General features: G+C 26.9%; 2 protein-coding genes across 3 annotated transcripts; one reads left to right on the plus strand and one right to left on the minus strand.

Annotated features, from left to right (window-relative positions):
- Nucleotides 1-9,761: 9,761 nt before the first annotated feature.
- LOC130946327 (spermidine hydroxycinnamoyl transferase-like) lies at nt 9,762-11,453 on the minus strand. The gene has a single exon (XM_057875022.1). It carries the CDS (start codon nt 11,391-11,393, stop codon nt 9,981-9,983), a length of 1,413 nt encoding a protein of 470 aa, XP_057731005.1. The 5' UTR covers nt 11,394-11,453; the 3' UTR covers nt 9,762-9,980.
- Nucleotides 11,454-16,422: 4,969 nt separating this feature from the next.
- LOC130945136 (cytochrome P450 71A1-like) lies at nt 16,423-20,291 on the plus strand. 2 transcript variants are annotated; one of them, XM_057873831.1, is made up of 4 exons: nt 16,708-16,946; nt 17,055-17,169; nt 18,195-18,450; nt 19,566-20,291. In XM_057873831.1, the coding sequence occupies exons 2-4, from the start codon at nt 17,102-17,104 to the stop codon at nt 20,178-20,180; spliced, it is 939 nt and encodes a 312-aa protein (XP_057729814.1). In that variant the 5' UTR covers nt 16,708-16,946; nt 17,055-17,101; the 3' UTR covers nt 20,181-20,291. The 2 variants fall into 2 exon arrangements, with proteins under 2 accessions (XP_057729813.1, XP_057729814.1); XM_057873830.1 differs by lacking the exon at nt 17,055-17,169 and having other exon boundaries at nt 16,423-16,946; nt 18,001-18,450.
- Nucleotides 20,292-21,090: the final 799 nt, after the last annotated feature.

Consider the following 21,090-nt stretch of genomic DNA (forward strand, 5'->3'; position numbering starts at 1 on the left):
GTTAAGTTTACATTTTATTGTGATCGGACATACACCAACTCAAGTAGATTATTACAACCCTTTTAAAAAAATAAATTAATTAAATTTTATATTTATACTTATACATTTTTTAAATTGTTAATATATTTATATTATATTATTTATTTATTTACAGTAGTATGTACTATATAAAAAATAAATAATACAGTACAAAAGTATATATAATTTTAAAAAATATATAAGTATAAATATAAATTTTAATTTATTATTTAAAGAAAAGTCCTGTCGATTACACCTAAACTCTTTCTTAAATTTATACAAACACTATATATATGCTTATTATTATATATAAAAGATGTGTTGGTTTGCTTATTATAATATGTACAAATTAAACAGTATAAGCCATAGACGGCACGGACTCTTTACACTAGTAATGCGATGTGAAGTTCCAAATATATCTAATTTAAAATATCAATTCCCCAAGCATGGCTTAAAATAGTAGTTCATTATTAGCTTAAAATATTAGTTCAGAATTTTTTTTCCTTGCTCGAATTCGTAAAAATTCTTAGAAAATTGATCGAGCATGGCTTGATTTCGTACGTAACCAAATCAAGTTAAAGATACACAGAGTCATAAGTCATTAAAATAAGAAAAAGGTTAACGAATTAATATGGTAATAACATGTGTTTTTACGACGCATGATAAATTTATTATTAATAAATAATTTTTAATATTTTTAATAAAAAATTTTAATTTATAAAATTAACATGTGTTATTAAAATACAAAATAAATAAATTTTAATATTTTTTATCAATAATATTAATTAATATTTTAAGTTTATATTTTATTTTTATATTATCAAAATTATTTAAGATTAAGAATTTATATTTTATATAATTTAACTTTGTGCGATAAAGTAAGATACATATTTTTATTAAAAACAACATGGGATATATGCAGACATGCAAATTTTAATTTTTTGTAAGATATATGAAGATATCACTTATATATAAATATAAAATATTTTTTATATAAATTGTAATAATATTTTAATATTTTATTTATATTAAAATATAAATTATATATTTTAATTATTTTTAATATTTTTTAATTATATAAAATAAATTTTTAATCGATAATAAATGATAATATATTATTTTTAATTTTATTTTAAAAATATAAACTAAAAATAAAATTAGATACGATTAATATATAATATTATTGAAATGTGTTTATAAAGGTATATAAAAAATTATTTTTTATTTTTTATTAAAATATAATTAAATATAAAAAATACATGTATCTGTAACTTAAGCAATTCAAAGTGAATTGGAGGCGTTGGACAAAGTGTTCCGTATTAAATTCAATCCTGATGGGACAATTGAATGCTACAAGGTCTGGTTAGTGGCCAAAAATTTCACTCAGATTGAAGGAGTGGAATTTATTGACACATTCATTCCAGTGGTTCGCATGACAACATTGAGAATAGTATTGGCTCTAGCTGCAGCCATGAATTGGCACATCAAACAATTGGATGTAAACACGGCCTTTTTGCATGGAGACGTCAATGAAAAAGTCTATATGAAGTTGCCACTAGGTCTGCAACATCCAAATGTTGATTCGAATTCAGTTTGCAAATTAGAAAAGTCTCTCTATGGATTATGACAGGCGAGCAGACAATGGAATCTGAAATTAACAGAAACACTGAGCTCAGTTGGCTTCAACAAATCAAATCAGATCACTCCATGTACACCAAAATCATTGCTCAAAGTGTCACGATCATCATGGTCTATGTCGATGACTTAGTCCTAACCGGCAACGACCTTAATGAGATTGAATCCATTAAAAGACTGCTGGACCAGAAATTTAAGATTAAAAATTTGGGTGATCTCAAATACTTTTTGGGTTTAGAAGTGGCAAGATCCTCAAAAGGAATTCACTTGTGCCAGCGCAGATATGCACTCGACATTCTAAAGGATCACGGTTTTTTGGAATGCAAGCCAGCCAGCACACCCATGGACTACACTTCTGCCTCTAAGTTGTCTCAAAACAATGGTACAGTGCTTGAAGACAAAACTCATTACAGACAACTAGTTGGGAGGCTGCTCTATCTAACCAACACCAGACCAGACATAGCCTATGCTGTGGAGAGGCTTAACCAGTTCATTGATTGTCCCACCGATGTTCACATGCAAGCAGCTCAGAAGGTGTTAAGGTACTTGAAAGGATGCCCATTAGTTGTCCTTTTCTTTGCAGCAGACAATAATCTCAAAATCACTGGTTTTTCAGATGCGGATTGGGCAACGTGTGCTGACTCTCGAAGATCCATCACTGGCTACTGTTTTTATCTTAGAAGATCCTTAATCAGTTAAAAAAGTAAGAAACAGAACACCATTGCTAGATCATCTTCAAAAGCAGAATATCGTGCGTTGGCTCTTACAACTTGCCAAGTTCAATGGCTATCGTATATCATGCGGGACTTGAGAATGCCAGTCATAGAACCTATTACATTGTTCTGTGATAACAGATCTGCCATCCACATTGCCACAAATTCCATCTTTTATGAGAGAACAAAGCATATAGAAGTAGACTGCCATACCGCGTGCAACCAACACCTCTCTGAACTCACCCACTTAATGCCAGTGTCCTCTTCGAACCAATTAGCTGATTTTTTCACAAAAATTTTGGCACCTAACCCCTTTGCAACCAATATTTCCAAACTAGGACTCTTAGATATTTATAGTCCTGGTTTGAGGGAGGCTGTATCTTAAGTGCAAGGAATAAATGCTAAAATTGTGAAGTAATTATTAGTGCCAGCTGTTAAAAAATGTAGTTAGTTGTAGTTAGCTTGCTGCACGTGTTAATATGTATAAATGACTTGTGAAACCCTTACTATAATAGTTAGTTTTCATTTTTATCAATTAGAGAACTGCACAATACTAATTCTCATTTTTTCTTACAATTTTATATTCTTTATAAACACAGCTCCTCCATTTTCAACTTCTTAGTATGTGTTTGGATTATAGTTTACAAATGGGAGTTTGAAAAAAATTGATTTTGCAAAATTGATTTTAATAAAAAGTAAGTTTGTGTTAAAGTGATTTATGTTTGCATCAAAATGAATTATAGTAGAATAAATGTTGTTTGGATTATAATACTCAAAATCACTTTTAGGTAAAAATTTACCAAAATAGACACCAACTTAAATAATTTTTGTATATTATCTTATCATTTTAATTTAGATATTTGAATAGATCTCATTAATTAATTTTATAATAAAATTAATATTTATACACTAAAATAAAAATAATATATAAAAATTTGCAAAATATATTTTTAATTAAAACTAACAAAATATAAATTTTAGAGAGTACTAAGAATAATAAAAAAGATTAAATATTTATCTTAGTAGTAATTGAAATAAATCAAAAAAAAATTTATAATTTTTTTATATAGTATATTTTTAATACTTTTAGTACTCTTTTTATTATACTATAATTTATTATTATTATTATTATTTATAATTAATTTTTTATTTAATTTACTTTATCTAGTAAAATCAATAAATCATATTATAAAAAGATAATAAAAATAATATAAAAAATTATAATTATAAAAGTATATAATATCAAATAAATAATTAATAAAAAATAAAAATAATAACTAATAGAAAAAAAAAGTTCATTTAAACAAAAATAATAACAATTTCATAAATAATATAGTAACATGTATAAAGAATAAAGTTGGTAAAAGATAAATAAAGATAGAATATTAATGGCTAAAAACCCATTGATAAAACACAGAATCTTAAAATTGTAACTTTTTGTAAATGTGACTTTGAAAGCAAAATTATTTTTGCGTTCATGAATCAAAAGTTTGCCAAATAAAAAATTAAAACTTTTAAAAAGAATAAAAGTAATTCTTCTCTTCTAACGCGTTTGTTAAACACACTTTTAATTTTTTTTTTCTCAATTTGATTTTTATTTCATTTTTAAACTCATACAACATAGTCTAATAAAAACTTAATCCTCTCTTCCATAAAATTTCACAGTATCAAATGAATATTATATCTAATATAGAAACACATTAATTTAAGGAAGTATCGTGCTGCATAAGCTGTTAGGTAAGGTTGTGTATGGAATAAAGCAAGGTATATACGCATCGAAAAGTGCGAAAACTAATATTAGTCTATTAATTACACGACATAGACATAAGTGATCTGCGTAGCGTCACAGTCATTAAATTCATATCTTACCCCCATACCCATACCAAACTACGTACTGAATACTCTAGGGTAAGTTTGTGTTATGTGCATTTAATCGAGTGTGGAGCTTCACACAAAACAACTAACGATCACTGCTAGGCAAGACAGGGAAAGGAATTAAGAATAATTATGTGTGGGCCACATTTTTTTTTTGTTTTATTATAATTAATTATGTGACGCTACCCTAGCTAGGAAATATTATTTTATTTTTTCTTCTTAGTAAGCCGTACACGTTCTTTTTCTTCCATTCCATTTTATTTTATTTTATTTATTATGGCCTTTATGTATATGACTGTATCAAAACAAACTATACAAAGTTGAACTACATTATTTGCTTTAACCATAATATCCTCAAATTAAATAAGAGGCATGGAAATAGACCATTTATTCTTTAATATGCTTGCAAGTGTCATAAATACAGATCCATCTCTAAGCTGGAGAATTCCCCGTCGTTCACGCTGGTTTGTATTTAATGTGTATCTTTCTTTTCAGTTATAAAAGAATAAATTATTAATAAATTTTTTATTATATTTATTATTATTATTATTTAAAAATGATTAAATTTTCTACATAATGATTAATTTTAATATATATTTAAATAAATATTATTTAAAAATTATATATATATTTTTTAATTTTAATAATATACACTTATTTGATAATATATGTATTTTTCTCTCATAAAATCCGTAAGATATTTCAACATAATTATTTGTAAAAATATAAAATGTATTTAAAGTAGAATCTATGGGTCAGGTTGAAAACAAAATCTAAAAGTTACCGTTAAATGAACTCTACTCCTAATACCACAATTTAGTCTCTTCTTTAACCATTATCAAAACACATTTTCTCTTCACACTCATCTATCTAGATTAGTTGTCAGTCTCTACACATTTGCACTCTTGACTCACCACCTCATCCATCACTCGGTCTTATCACCTCTCCACTCTCCTCCTCATTGCCACTCAGATTCTCCAACTCGGACTCCTTGTCTCACCACTTCAACCATCACTCTGTCTCAGCCCCTCTCTAGTCTCTTCCTTACTGCTGGTCATTATCTCCCCATTCACGTGCCTTCTCTCACTTTTTTCCTCCCTCACAGTAGTAGTGTTGTTCATCGTCTGTCGCCGTGCATTCGCGCTTCCAATCCGTATCTAATGTTTTCTAACGCTTTGCAATAGTTGTCATTCTTTCAAGATTTTGTTTTTCTGAACTTTTAATTATTTCATTTTATTTTTTGATTGAGTTTGATTATTCGTTCTTCTTGGTTCTGTTAAAATCTTCTATCAGGATTTAGTTAATTATAATATTCTGTTTTTCAATAAGAGATAAAATCTTCGGTTTCTTCTCCAGTCTTGATATAAAGACTAACAATTTCATACAACTGAATGGCGATGCATGCAGATAGAGAAGATCCAAACAGATAACTTACTGAACATTAGTAGAAAATTTTTTTAATTTCAACAAACTTACCTAAGTTTCATCCATAACTGTTTTACCCCTACTTAACCAAAGTTCTTGAAATTAATTATCATGTATATCCTCTTTCTGCATAAAAAGAACAAGATGAGTAAATTGTGAATGAAAGAAGATTATTATATTCATTTTGGTTTTGTTATCAGAAATTTGTTTTGATTTTATTATGCATATGCTCCTTTTTTTTAGAAAATAAAAAACAAAGGCGATGAATGATTTGAGGAAAAAGAAGAAAGAAATGGTCCAACAACGAGATTGTTGACTTTTCTTTCTCTATCCTTTGAAAATAATATTTAAGGTACAACTATTTATAGGTGAAAAAATACTTTAGATTAAAATTTTGTTGCGATATAGTCAGCATTAGAACAATTTCTGAAAAACAGAGTTAGCTTAATCTCTTCAGGGTCTGGGTCATATTATTATGGTTAATATTCTCTCTTTTTTTTTAAATAAACTATTAAAAACCATCGATCTTCATAATTTCATTTCTTAACTTAAGGTTTAGGTTAGTTTTTTTCACTGCATTTTGGATTTCATTGAAGTGTGATCTACTGTTCTATTCATTGTTCTTCACATTAAATTGTCAAAATTTTCATGTCAGTTGAAATTCTATGTTGTATCATCTATGATTTTTCTTAAATGCTTTGTCAGATATTTCTCATGTTCTAATTCAATTTTATTGCCTTTTCATTTATATATAGGTCAGATTTCATAAGTTTTTAAAATTTTTAAAATGTGTTGTATAGTAATTTTGTAAGGTAGTTTTTCAGACTATAATTGGAGGAATAGAGAATTATTGTTAGAGAAAGAATAGTGTAATAAATTAAATTCTCTATGATATTTAATGCTATTGATTGCTTGATAGATGTTTGAATTTTAAAAGTATCTAACTAAAAAGTGGTGGTATTTTTTAATGGTATTCGCTATTATTAAAAATCAGTAGTCAGTGAGGGGTGAAGCTTTCAGGAAAAGTTTATAACATTTAATAATTGATTTGTGTTTTTTGTACACTTAGTTACTTAGTTCTTTGCTTAAAATATGTCGGTCTTAGATTTTTATTGTCTTTATATACTTGTTCAAATCATTTTAATTAGTTTGTATAAATAGGCATCACATTAGTATGAAAAATGTGTATTTAATTTACCAGATTTTAAAATAACTACGATGATAACTCTAACCTATAGTAATACCATTCTATGTTATCAGAAGGTTTATAGCAATCCAACAACACTGGAACAAAAGAAAAGAAAAATTTTTTAAATTTTAACTTTTTAATAGACAAGTAACCAAATATATTATGTAATATTATATGATGCATTTTAATCCATTAAAAAGGTGGGTTTACTTTTTAACTTTTAAAGACTTATTTTCAGTTTATATTCAGTTAGTGACTTTTTAAATTTTTTCCTCTCCCTACTTTCTTTTACATATTAGATAATTTTGATTAGCTAAGTTTGAGTATTGATATTTTTTTATTTAAAATGTGTGTAAAGTACAATAAGTATATAATAGACTTGTGAAATGTTATAACAAATTAATTTTAATAAATTATCAATATAAATTGAAAATAAATAAATACACTGTCTACTATTGATATATATATATATATAGTGATAGTGAGTGTGAAAATCTAGCATTTATTGATATAAAAACACATGATTGAATATTTAGATAGAATATTTTACTTTGATAACGTATCAAGATAATAGCAAAGCCTCTTTCTAAAAACTATAGTATTTTTTCTAAAAATTCAACAACACCTAATATGTATTTCTAGGTTAATTATTCATTTTTGTGATGTTAATTACAATGACATTTCATTTAGCTTATTCTTATTCTTTGGTCATGCTCAATAGGTAATAATGAAATTGTATTGCTAAATGATTAGTAACTTTTTATGGTAGATTTAAATGTGTTCATATTGTTCTTTACTAAATGATCGTGTAATATTATATGATGCATTTTAAACATGTTTTGTTAGACATAAATTAATTTTAAAAATAACATCGAATATAAGGTGAGAGAGGTCTTCCACCGAATTTTGTATTAACTTATGAAAATGAATTATGGTTAACTTTCTACGTGATTTATGAGTTGGATAATTGTTTAGTGCTAGAGTTGAAACGAAACCATGAACAATAACTCCTTTGAGCAAATTAGACTTTTTCTATTTTGTCAATAAAGGGATAATTGTGCAATTTAGGTATGTGAGTTTTGTAATCTTTTTTATTTCACTTTGGAATCACATGAATCAACCAATTCTAGTTCTCTCCGATTATAACTTTTATGTGACTGACCGAATATACCAAGATATACTTGACAACATATATAGAGTATTCCACATAAAGTATAACAAAAATGGTAATCCTTCATCACCTGATGTGATGGTGATATCTAAGTCTGAACCATCTGATGATGAGTTCTAGTCAGACGACGATGAAAATGACATAATGGAAGGGACTGATCCTCATAATTCAATAGATTTGTCTCATGCAAGCCATTCATCATTTAAGGTGAGAGAAAAAAAATAATGAAACAAGAGAATTGTCTGACAATGGGTAATGTTACATGCAATTTTTTTTCTTATGTCTTGTATTTTAATATTGTGGTACATACAGATATCTTTTACTGTGGTGACTAACATGTTTAAATATCCTAAATCAGATACACTCTATATGCTTATTATAAGAAGGCCATGACACGTTTGGACTTGAGTATATTTAGACTGGCAAGTTAATCTTAAAATAGTTATTTCTTTTTTTTAACAAACTTGTGAAATATTGGTTGTGTATCTCTTATTAATTATATAGCAAAACTCTCTCTAAATCTTAACTATGAATCATTCATTGCAATATCTATCTTATAATTTTGTTGCATATCTTAAATCATCTGAATATAGTTCGATTTAGAAGATCACTGGTCCACCTGCCAGCGTAGACAAGCATATATTCTTTTTTCATTTACTGAAAAGTGGAGGAAAAAATAGAAAATAAAAGTTCAGGGTTGAAAGAAAAGAATGCTGTAAACTATACAAATTAAAGAAAGAGGACAATATTATCTTAAAATTAGCTTCTCTATCAAACTGACACATAAAATTGTTGATTGAAAGATGTTAAACTCTATAAAAAAGGATCTCTTATCTATTATTACTTTATGTGACATATGTTTTAAGCTATATATTGAATTGTATTGGAGATATTTTATTTTCTTATGGATAGCTATCTGACAATCCATATTTTTAATATTATACATATTGATAAACGATATTTATATTAGACATATATTTTTTTGTATCTAAGAATATTCATTATATTTTATATTTTTGTTATCTTAAAAAATATGTTACAATATTCATTAACATATTAGATGATTATTATATTCTATTATTTTATTTAAATATAGCAATAATCTTTGTTATTAGAATATTAATATAACGTATATATTTTTGTTCAACATATTTTAATTATATTTTAATATTTTTTATTTAAAATTATAAAAATATATAACTCTTGTGCAGTATGTGTGGGCCACATTTTTTTTGTTTTATTATAATTAATTATGTGACACTACCCTAGCTAGGAAATATGATTTTATTTTTTCTTCTTCCTAAGCCGTACACGTTCTTTTCTTCCATTCCTTTTTATTTTATTTATTATGGCCTTTATGTATGACTGTATCAAAACAAACTATACAAAGTTGAACTACATTATTTGCTTTACCCATAATATCCTCAAATTAAATATAAGGCATGGAAATAGTCCATTTATTCTTTAATATGCTTGCAAGTATCATAAATACAGATCCATCTCAATTTATTTAATCTAAAACATCTATCAACTCTAGCAGGCACAAGTGCACAACAACTATCAATGAGATGACAACCTGGAAAAATCAAATAAGAAAAAAGAAAAGGTCTCTTTTTTACATCTTTATTTGGAAAAGAAAAAGTTCCCTAGCACAAGTCAAATAGAAGAAGGAAGAGGGAGAGGCACATATACTATAACAATTAATTTCAACTAATACTATAGTTGATTATCAAACAAATATAATATGAAACGCATTAATAATAAACTTTATTTTGTTAAATTTGAATATCGAGTATTTGTTTTAGTTGGAAATACAAAAGTGCATGAAAATAATAACATACTCAACTCAATTCTAGAAAACTGAATTTTATCACATACTAGCTAGTGAATCAATAGGTAGATTAAATTATTTTGAAAGAGCTAGCTAGCTAGCTATCTTCAGATCCCTTAGTTTTCAAATATCTTCCCAAAAGTACTTGATAAAATCTTTCATGTGTTCCACCTGAAAATGCATGTACACCACCACAGCATATCCATTATCACCATCTTCATCTGGCATTAGAGCAATAACTGCTCTATCATAAGGGCACACACCAGCAGGACCAAAATAAAACGGTTTCCCCAACCCAAAATCAGCTTCATAAAACGGCATACTCATCCAACTTCCAAGTATAATATTAGGATTCCCAAAGAAAGGCACATCAGCTCTATACTCACCTTTCTCCAAGTACGGTGTCCTAATCAGATCCCAACGGTTTTCAAACCCTGCCACGTAATCCATTTGTGATTTAACAAACTCGTGATTCGACACTTTCTTAACGGCTTCTCTTATTTTCTGCGCCGCGTAACTAATCGGTTGAGACGTGATTTCTTTGAGGTAGCAAGTTGGCGTAACCGTCGGACCCAACGCGTTTCCGAAGTAGTTTTGAGGAAGTGGCGGATTCATTCTGTTTCGTATATCGACGTTGAATTTAACCACCGTTGGTTGATTCTCTTCAAGATTACGAGCTTTGCAAGCGCATCTCCATATATGCGCGCTGATAACTTCGAATCTGCTGTACGGTCTCTGAGATTGGTTATGAGTACCGTTACCGTTACCGTTACCGTTTCCGTTTTCAGTTACGATTGCATTCTTTTTGAGCTTCTGGACGTGTTCTGATGTGAGTTTTAACAGCGCGAACGTCGTCTTCTTCTTTTGCTCTTCGATATTATCGGTTCTTCCGAGGATGAGCGGCAGAGGCTTGAACTCCCGGTGGTCGAACCGGGGTGGAGTTAATAGCTCAGTTGATTTGAGCGCAGATCTGTCAAGAAACGGAAGCTCACTTGGATCTAACTTGGCTCCTCGAGTGAGCTTCGCCCATGAGTTGATGAAGCGAATGGCGGCCAGGCCGTCGCCTAATGGATGAGACCAAAGGATTCCGACTGCGAAACCGCCATCGCCGCCGTGGAACTTCGTTACCTGTGCCAAGAACAAAGGAAGCTCGTTCATTTGACGAGAGTAATCAACGGTTGGGATGAGTTCTTTGATGCCGGGTTGGTTTGGTGTGAAGTCTCCGTATTCCGCCATTGATTTCTTGGATTCGGCCTCGAGAAGCAAGGCTCCCTTTGCGTTGCAATCGAGTTCCAAACGACCGCCGGCCGTCCAGTTGAGCCTCCCGGCCAACGGATAGTAATGAACGAGAATCTCGCTGAGAGAATCTCGCATTCTCTCAACGAGGACAGTGTTGTTGTTCTGTTTTGACTTGTAAACGTAGATTGAAGGTGTATGACTCCATCGCCAGAGTTGGTCGTTGTCTGATAGCCATAGAAGACCCTTTGGAGTTTCTTCTTTTGGGATCACTGTATGAGTACCTAAGATTGTTACCATTGTTTCAGTTTCTCTCTGTCTAAAACCTTGGTTGATTGCTATATCACACTATGATGATAGCCGTGAATATATACACATAATATTTTTAATATATATATCATAATTATGTATTTTCTTTATATAAAAAAATATTTTTTTATTCATGATTAATTTTTAATATAATTTATATATTTAGGAAAAAGAGAAAATTATTCAATTTTTTTTATCCGGCGAGAACAAGAAAATAAATGAATATGGAGATAATAATAAAAAATTATTTAATATTTTAATATATTTAAATAAATTATTTAATATTATATGTATTGTCATGCATGGTGTGTTACTGTGTTATATGTCCACGTGATAGTCAGCTTTTTCTATAAAATATAAACATTCTCACTTTCTTTTCATTATTAACCTACCTACCCCAGTTGTAACCATGTGCAATTGTGCCTTTTGAGTCAAAGACTAAAACGCCCCCTTAAAATAAGGGTTTCTGCCATGCAGTATATAAATATGTAATGATGCCCCTCAGATCGAGAAATAATATTTGTACCAATTTTTTTTTTGGTATACTATTTATATATTATTTTGTGATAATAAATAAACATTTTTTTATTTTTTTATTTTTTATTTATTACATTCAATGTAAAAAGTAAAAAGTTAAAAAAAATTTATATGCCATGATGTTTATATGTTGTGTGGCGGTGATAATTTTAATATTTTTAAATTTTAAAAATAAAAAAAATTGTTATTCAAATATAAAAAAATATAATTTTAATTTTAACAATATTTATATAATTATTTTAGCCATTATTATCATAGGTATTATAAATTTCACTTATATAATATTAGGGACGGATCTCAAAATTTTAATATGGAGGGGTCGAATTTTAGATTTTTTTTTCATTCTATACAAATAATTAACATGTAGTTATTAGAGTTAATTTTTTAAAAAATTTATCAAAAAATATATATATAATTATAAATTTTTTTCATAATTTATTTTTAATATTACATAAAAGAAATATAATAATATCAATAGTACATTATAAAATACCAATAAGTTATAGCGTGTTTAGTTAAAAATTATCACATATCTTATTAATTAAAATTAATTAATTCAAAAATTTTAAAAAATTTGAAAATAAATTATAAATTATTAATTATTTAAAAGACACAGTATTCCTATAGAATATAAGATATAAGATACCTTCATAAAAAAAATTTTTAACAACGTAAGTTTAGAAAAAAAATGAGTATTTTTTACAAAAAAAATGTCTAAAATACATAATGTGATTACTAAAATATAACTACGTAAGTCATTATTAATATAATAATATAAATATTAAATATATTAATATAAAAATATAAATGATTTTTTTAAATAAATATAAAAATTATTATATAAAAATTAATTTAAAAAATATAAATACTTGAGGATATAATATTAAATTAGTTAAATAAAAAATATTAATAAATAAAATAATTAAAATATAAATTTATTATATAATAAAAAATAATACATATAAAATTATTTATATACATATTTTATATATAAATATAATTTTTTAAAATTTTGGAAGAGGAGGCCGAGACCACTGCTCGCCGTCCTCTAAGTCTGTCTTTGTATAACACATTCCTCTAGAAGAAGTAGAATTTTAAATATATTATTATAAATGGTCGCTTTCCTTAATTAAGTTTTTTTAATGATGTTCCTTATTTCCTTGATAGCAATTTTTCATAATTTAATATTGAACGTGTAAAACATTGTATGTTGACTAGGAAATTTGCTCTTTAATTTAACCATTCAAAGAAAAAGTCATACGATGATCATTTAACTAAACTATTCTTCATATGATACACTTTGGTTTTGGTGTCTTTCACATGATACATTTAATCATATATAAGACAATATAATGTACGAAAAATAATCAATGGCCTAACCAAGGAATCATACTGATAGTGATGGAAACTTAAAATATATTCTGCAGCGTGGATTCGTTAGCTAGTGGGTTCTAGCGAGATCCATGTCTCTTATTTTTGGATTTTATAGTCCTTTTTTCTGATAATTCATAATTGGTTAGGTTCTCGATCTCTAGAGAAAAAGTTCAATTCGCACATAATGCAAAAAGCAACAAATAATACAGTTAAATTACAGTTTATACACCTCATCTAAACACTAATTCAAAACAATTGATAGTGTAACTAGATTATTATTTTATTCTAAACAATCAAGTAAAGTTTTTGCACTACTTGTAAAATAGGAATACCATTCTGAAATAAAATAAAAAAGTTTTCTGAAACAATTAAAACTTTTTTTTTGGACGGGCAATTAAAACTTAAAAGCGCATTGTCTGTAAATATCCAACCTCGTTTTTGGATAGAATCAAAACTGGCCCAAGAAAAGCCCATTTATGAAAAGTTGGATAGAATCGAATCAGCCCAATAAGATCCCATTGTCAATTTGTCATGAAAGATCAATATTTTACTTGACCCTTTGGACTATTCTAGCTTTGTTGTGTGATTTTGGACTCCTTAATATTTGTGTCCCAAAACAGAAGATATTTTTGAGACTTTGACGTAAGATAATAAATAGTACATAAAACAAAATATTTAAAACAAGATATAAAAGACAGAAATAAAAAATTTAATATTTTTATATTTTATTTAATAATAAAATAAAATAAATTATAAAAATTTAATTTATTTTTTATTTAAAAATTTAAAAAAATATATAATATTAAAAAATATAATTATAAAAATTTAAAAATAATAAAAAATAAAATAAATTTTTTATTAGTATTTTTAAATTTTTTATTAAAATATATATATAAAATATATTAATTTAATATTTTTATTTATATCTCATCTTATAAACATAATTTTGTATCTCAATATATTTTATAAATAAGCATAGCCTAATATATTGCATTGTATATTGGCCTGACATATTGATTCCTTAGGTTGGAATGGAAAGGCAATTATCGAAGTTACGGTGGCAATATTACATGTAAAATTGGGTCTAATAGAACATAATGAAAATTGTGTAAGATAATATTATCTGAATTTAAAATATTTATTTAAATAGTTTAATCCCGATAAGCATGCTTGAATTCTTTGTGCATTATTATGAGGCTACATCTCTGATAATTATATTTTATTTTAGGTGACTAAAAATAGTTAAATTTTGACCGATGAATAGAGAGATGACACATGACATTTGATTGTGAATTGTAATGATTAAACATAAGATTTTATGTGTTAGTAGTAGGGCGGCGAAGAGTAATTTCACTTTCCTTTGTTTTATTAAGGGGTTAAAATTCAGATGTAATTAACTTTATAGAAAGTTAGATAGCTGAAAATTATTAGATAAAAATTTAATTAAATTATCTAACGACTCTTAGTTATCAACTTCACGTAAAATTGACTGTATTTGAATTTCATCGACCTTTATTAGGATTGGCAGCAACGTTATAGGCGGTACAGTGCCTTCCCATGTGTATGAAGTATGAACCGATTAAGATAAAATCCCACTTTTTCTTTTCTAATATTGTTATTTACTCGACCCAACTTTAAAAAAAAAAGTTTTAATTTGTGAAACAATTTTTTCGGCATTATCATCATTCATCAAAATTGATTATTACAATCCAAGTAAATACATAATCCAACAAACAAGAGACATTTTTTTTGTTGAGTAAAGATTCAAAAAAAAACTACAGATATTTTGATTAAAGCGCTGTCCCTTTCGACCACACAACATACTAGAGACTTTGATTAAAGCACTATATATCTCCTGCTCCTTTCAAGAGATGTAAAAGCAAGTTTGGCCTTTATCAATAATAATTCCAACAGACTAGTAGCCCAACTAATATAAAAATATTATTTATATATTAAAATTAATTATTAAAATTAATTATTAATATATTTATATATAAATAAATATATATAATTTAATTTATTTTTAATATATATTTATATTTTAATATATATTTTATATTAATAACTAATTTTAATATATAAATAACATAATCGAATAATATCTATTATTGGAGTCCAGCATATACAGCTGCCATTTTAGACTTAGCTTGTACTGCGAAAATAACTTATGAAGACTAAAGTATCGGGTTATCATACTTAGGTACGTTTGAAAAATTTTAAAAGTAATTTTTTTTAATTTTTGACTTATAAAAAGTAGTAGTATTAATATTTGGGGTAATTTTTAAAATTAAATTGCAATTTTCTAAAATGCTATTTAGGAGTTTATAGAAAAGTTAAAAAAAATGACTTCTCTCATAATACTTCTACTTTTCATTACATTTCTATAAAATAAACACTTTTAGAATTTAAAATCTAAACACAAAATAACTTATTTATAAGTTACTTTTAACAAAATTATTTATTATTTAAGTTATTTTATCAAAAAAAACTTAATTAATTAAATTAGTTATCCAAACTAAGCCTTAATATACATTATTAAAAATTTTATGATACATTCCAAATTTAAAATTAATTTTTATACCTTTTCAAGAAAATCAACTATACTTGTTTTTATACCTTTTCAAGAAAACCAACTATAATTATTTAGTTGTGGCCCGACTGCATAATCAAAATGTGAGAAATTACTATTTGATGACAATTTTCTAAAGTGCTTTGAGAAAATACCTTAGGATTTTAAATTTATTAAATAAAATTATTTTGTATTGATTTAAAAAAAATTATCATTAGAATTGATATTGGTTAAAATTATAATTTTTTATCAATAAATTCAAAAAATTATTTATTATAATTTAGCTATACTTTTCAAGTGTAGATGAAATTATTCATAAATACCATAAACGCCGTAATCATATAAAGACATCTAGAAGTTACACATATTTGTGTGTACATAAACTAAAATTAGTTATTAGTATAAAATATATATTAAAATATAAAATATATATTAAAAATAAATTAAACAATATATTTATATACAAATATATAATGTGAGTAATTTTGGAATATAAATAGTATTTTTATTATGTATATATATTACCTCCTTGCACCATAATAATTGCCACACGAAGTTGAGAAATAATGGAACTTGTCTCAGTTCTAAAGCAATTGTCAAATGAGGAAAACTCAACTCTATACGTATCAATATTATTTGGCATCACTATCTTCTTGTTTCTTAATTTCACAAGAAAAAAAAACAATCAAAACCTTCCTCCATGCCCACCAAAGCTACCCTTCATTGGAAATCTTCATCAACTAGGAACACTTCCACACCGTTCCTTCCATGAGCTCTCCAAAAAGCATGGCCCTCTAATGTTGTTGGAGTTGGGACAAGTCCCAACTCTGGTAGTTTCGTCCGCAGACGTGGCCAGAGAAATAATCAAGAATCATGATGTTGTTTTCTCCGATAGGTCCCAAACTACGGCTGCAAATATCTTTTCCTATGGATGTAAGGACGTGGCTTTTGCACCGTATGGTGAAGAGTGGAGACAAAAAAGAAAAATTTGTGTTCTTGAACTTCTAAGCATCAAAAGGATTCGTTCTTTCTGCTTTGCTCGTGAACAAGAAGTTGCCGAACTGGTTAGTAGATAAATAATTATATTTTTAACGTATGAGAACTGCGAACATTTTTGTCCCTTACCATTGAAAAATACTTTTAACTCCCTGACTTTCACAAAATTTGAACAGATCAGTCCTTCCGTCCAAATGCCTCCGTCAGAGACTGATTCGTCTAAATGCCTCCGTCAGGGGTTGATCTGTCTAAATTTTGTGAAGATCAGGAACTTAAAAGTATTTTTCAATGGTCAGAAACGAAAATGTCCACAGAACAAAAAATCAAGGACCTATTTGTCCTTTTCTCTTAACATATTTTTTCGTATAAAATTATTTTTTTAGTTTGTTTTAGTTTAGATTAATAAAGATCATTTTAAATTTTTATACTCATATTCATGTTAGTCATCATTAGTAGAATTTTTTATTTTGCAAATTAATAAATTCAACGATAATTAACATATTTCTGTCACCATTGATTATATTTATATATTTATATACCTCTAAAAGGTTGTTTTTAGTGAATTTTTGTTGTTTGAATAATTAAAATAAAAATTAAATTTTATATGTGTATATATTTATTTTTTTTTTAAAAAAAAGAGAACTGGTAATTTTAATTTATATTGGTCAATATTTTCGGCCAATAATCCAATACTTTTAATCCTACAGCCTAATATTTAAGTCAATATTTTTAAATATTATTAATTAATTATTAATAAAAAATAATAAATTATGTTAATTTTATTATATTATTTTTAAATATATATATATTAATAACATAGTTAGCTTGTATCCAACATTTTTATGTATATTATTTGACCGTATTTAATTTAGGTGGGTACTCCCATAAAGATATTATAATTGTCTTCATGTGATGATTTTTCTTTTTGACCATTGGATAATGGATTATAGGGTTAGATTTTGATATGTTATAAAAATGTTGCTTTTATTTGAAGTGTGGCCAAATCAATAAATCATACTTTTATACAAATCATCTTCATAAAAAGATGTTTTTTGCATCTTCATTTGAGTAACTCCCTTTAATTTAATACATTTACATGCATGTTTCGATACAACATATTAGGTGGGTGGAATACGTGAATCATGTGTAAGAAACAAAGGATCTTGTGTGAATCTAAGTGAGTTGCTAATTTCAACATCAAACAACATAGTATCAAGATGTATTCTTGGACAAAAATATAATACTCCAAAAGATTGTAACGACAAAAATTTTGGAGAGCTTGGAAGAAAATTGATGAGACAATTTTCGTCTTTCAGTGTGAAAGATTTCTTCCCTTCATTTGGTTGGATTGATTCTGTTAGAGGTTTGATATCAGAAATGAATGCCACTTCTATAGCATTTGATTCTTTCTTAGAAGATGTAATTGAAGAACACAAGAGAAGGAATAAAGAGAGGAAAAAAGGTGATGATCATTTTGAGAACAAAGACTTTGTTGATATACTTCTTGAACTTCAAGAGAATAATATGCTTGATTTTGAGGACTCTCGAAATAACTTCAAAGCAATCTTATTGGTATCTCTTTCTCTCTCTCCCCCATTTATTTTTATAATTTTATTATTACATGAGCTTTACTACTATATGAGTTTCACGGTAGTAATTCTAGAACTAATATGTACAACAAACTTCAATTTCTAAAAGAATATATTTGTTAGAAAAAAGATTAATGCAGGTTTTTCTTATTATTTTGATAGTTTATAATAGAGTAAAGTAATAAATAAACCTTTGAGAATTTATATTGGAATAGATTGGTTTGTAAAAAAAATAACGGTAAAGTATACTTTTTGTTTTTGAAATTTAAAAAAAATTTTAAAAATATTTTTAAGTTTTATTTTGTTTTAATTTTGTCCCAAAAGTTTTTATTTGCATCAACGGCAAAATTTTAAAAAAAATTAAAACCAATCTAACAATACATGAAAATTATGCTTAATTTGCTTGTATTAAGGGTTGTTCTCTTATGAAATTGTTGTTGAATTGATCTTAAACTTTTTGAAAAATTAGCCATCAAGGATATATTTGATGCAAATCGAAAATTTTTGGGATAAAATTAAAACAAAATAAAATTTAAGAGGATATTTTTTGAAACTTTTGTTAATCTTCAGGGACAAAAAATATATTTTACCCAAAAAATAAGTATCAATAAAGTCTTTTAAAATAATAAATATAGGCATAATATGCTTAAATTATCTCCTATAATTAGAATAAAAAATCATAATTTAAACTAATTTATCTATGTTTGTTAACTTAAAAAACTTTATTAATATTTTTTTTAAAGACTAATCTATCTAAAATAGAAGTTCTCAAGAATTTATTTTTCATTTTATTTGTTATAATAACTCGTTGTATTGCACCATTCTTATGCTAGCTGTGTATAATTCAAATTTATGTTCAATCAATTTTTAATAGTACGATAGTGACCTACCATAATGTATAATAACATGTGACAGAATTTTTTTTTAAATTTATTTTTTTATTCTAAATTCTAATTTCTAACTCTAAGCTAAGCTTTCTAAAAGATAAGAGTTAAAAAGTTATTTTATTATAATAAAAATTTAATTAATATTAACTAATTAAAAATTAATTATTTTATTGATGATTATACAAATTAAAAGTTTTTCTAATAATTTCAGGACATGTTTGTTGGAGGAAGTGATACTACCTCAACAACCCTAGAATGGACTTTTGCTGAGCTCATCAAGAATCCAAAAGCCATGAAGAAAGCTCAAGAAGAGGTAAGGAGAATTGTGGGGAGAAAATCAAAAGTGGAAGAAAATGATGTGAATCAAATGAACTATTTGAATTGTGTGATCAAAGAAAGTCTTAGATTGCATCCTCCAGTTCCTCTCTTAGTTCCTAGGCAAACAACTTCAAGTGTGAAAGTACAAAGTTTCAATATTCCTCCAAAAACTAGAGTGTTTATTAATGCTTGGGCGATTCAAAGAGACCCAAAATTGTGGGAGAAGGCTGAAGAGTTCATTCCTGAGAGATTTGAAAACAACCAAGTTGATATAAAAGGGTTGGATTTTCAATTAATACCATTTGGTGTTGGGAGAAGAGGTTGTCCTGGAATTTCATTTGGCCTTGTTTCTACCGGATATGTTCTTGCTAATCTTCTATATTGGTTTGATTGGAAGCTGCATGGTGAAGATGAAGGTGACATAGACATGGATGAAATGTGTGGAATCACTGTTAGTAAGAAAGTCTCACTCCATCTTCAACCCATACCATACTCTCTTAGTTCTTAGACTTAATGTGTTGTAATAATAAGAGGAGTAAAATATCGTTTTTGTCTTTAATATTGGAGTAAGTTCTATTTGTACTCCTAATGATTCAGTGTTATTCTGTTATTAATTATACATTATGAGTTTTAGTTGGAGTTCTAAAAATCTCTTCTTGAAATTAGAATACAAATGTCCAAGTCAAAACTGATGATCTACTCCGGATAATAATTCATTAAAAGTTGAATCTAATCCCTGTAATATTTACATAATTCACTTTTTTAGTGATATAATTGAACCTAAATACAAATTTTGGATACATTATTAAAATTAAATACATCTAAGTGAGACTTAATTTAGAATGAATACATCCAAGTAAGAATAATTGAAAAATACAATCTAATCTATTAATATAATTGACAGCAGGATAACATTTAATTATTTTTATAAACGTTATATAGGAATACAAATAAGACGATTTAAACGTTAGGCACATAAATAGAACTTACCCCAAACGTTAAGGACAAAAACAATACTTAAGAGTAGATACTTAAAAAAAACTATTTTTAGTGGCAATATCTATTGTTTTTAGCGACAATAAAAATAGTTGTTAATATATTATTTATTGACAACTATATATTATTTGCCTGTTAAAAATAGATTTAGTTACTCTGTTGGTCTGTATAGTTTCACGAAATTTTTAATTAGGTTCCTATACTTTTTTTCCTTTTAATTGGGTCTCTGCGTTAATTTTTTTTCAATTAGGTCCCTCTTAGTAGGGGTGTAAATTACCGAACCGGACCGAAAATTATCGCAGAACCGAACCGAATTTTACAACAACCGATTGAAAAACCGAAAAAATCGGTTTTTTTTTGTTTTTTCGAACTAAACCGATCGGTTCGGTTCGGTTTTTGGTTGCCTTTGCTAAAACTGAACC

This window comes from Arachis stenosperma, chromosome 8, assembly GCF_014773155.1.
Source record: "Arachis stenosperma cultivar V10309 chromosome 8, arast.V10309.gnm1.PFL2, whole genome shotgun sequence".
In the NCBI taxonomy this organism is placed as follows: Eukaryota; Viridiplantae; Streptophyta; class Magnoliopsida; order Fabales; family Fabaceae; genus Arachis; species Arachis stenosperma.

Excerpts from the sequence above, each read along its gene's own strand:
- LOC130946327 (XM_057875022.1), bottom strand. The coding sequence starts at position 11,393 with ATGGTAACAATCTTAGGTACTCATACAGTGATCCCAAAAGAAGAAACT.
- LOC130945136 (XM_057873830.1), top strand. The coding sequence starts at position 16,449 with ATGGAACTTGTCTCAGTTCTAAAGCAATTGTCAAATGAGGAAAACTCA. Across the intron at positions 16,947-18,000 it reads AACAAGAAGTTGCCGAACTG|GTGGGTGGAATACGTGAATC; the intron begins GTTAGTAGATAA and ends ACAACATATTAG. Across the intron at positions 18,451-19,565 it reads ACTTCAAAGCAATCTTATTG|GACATGTTTGTTGGAGGAAG; the intron begins GTATCTCTTTCT and ends TAATAATTTCAG.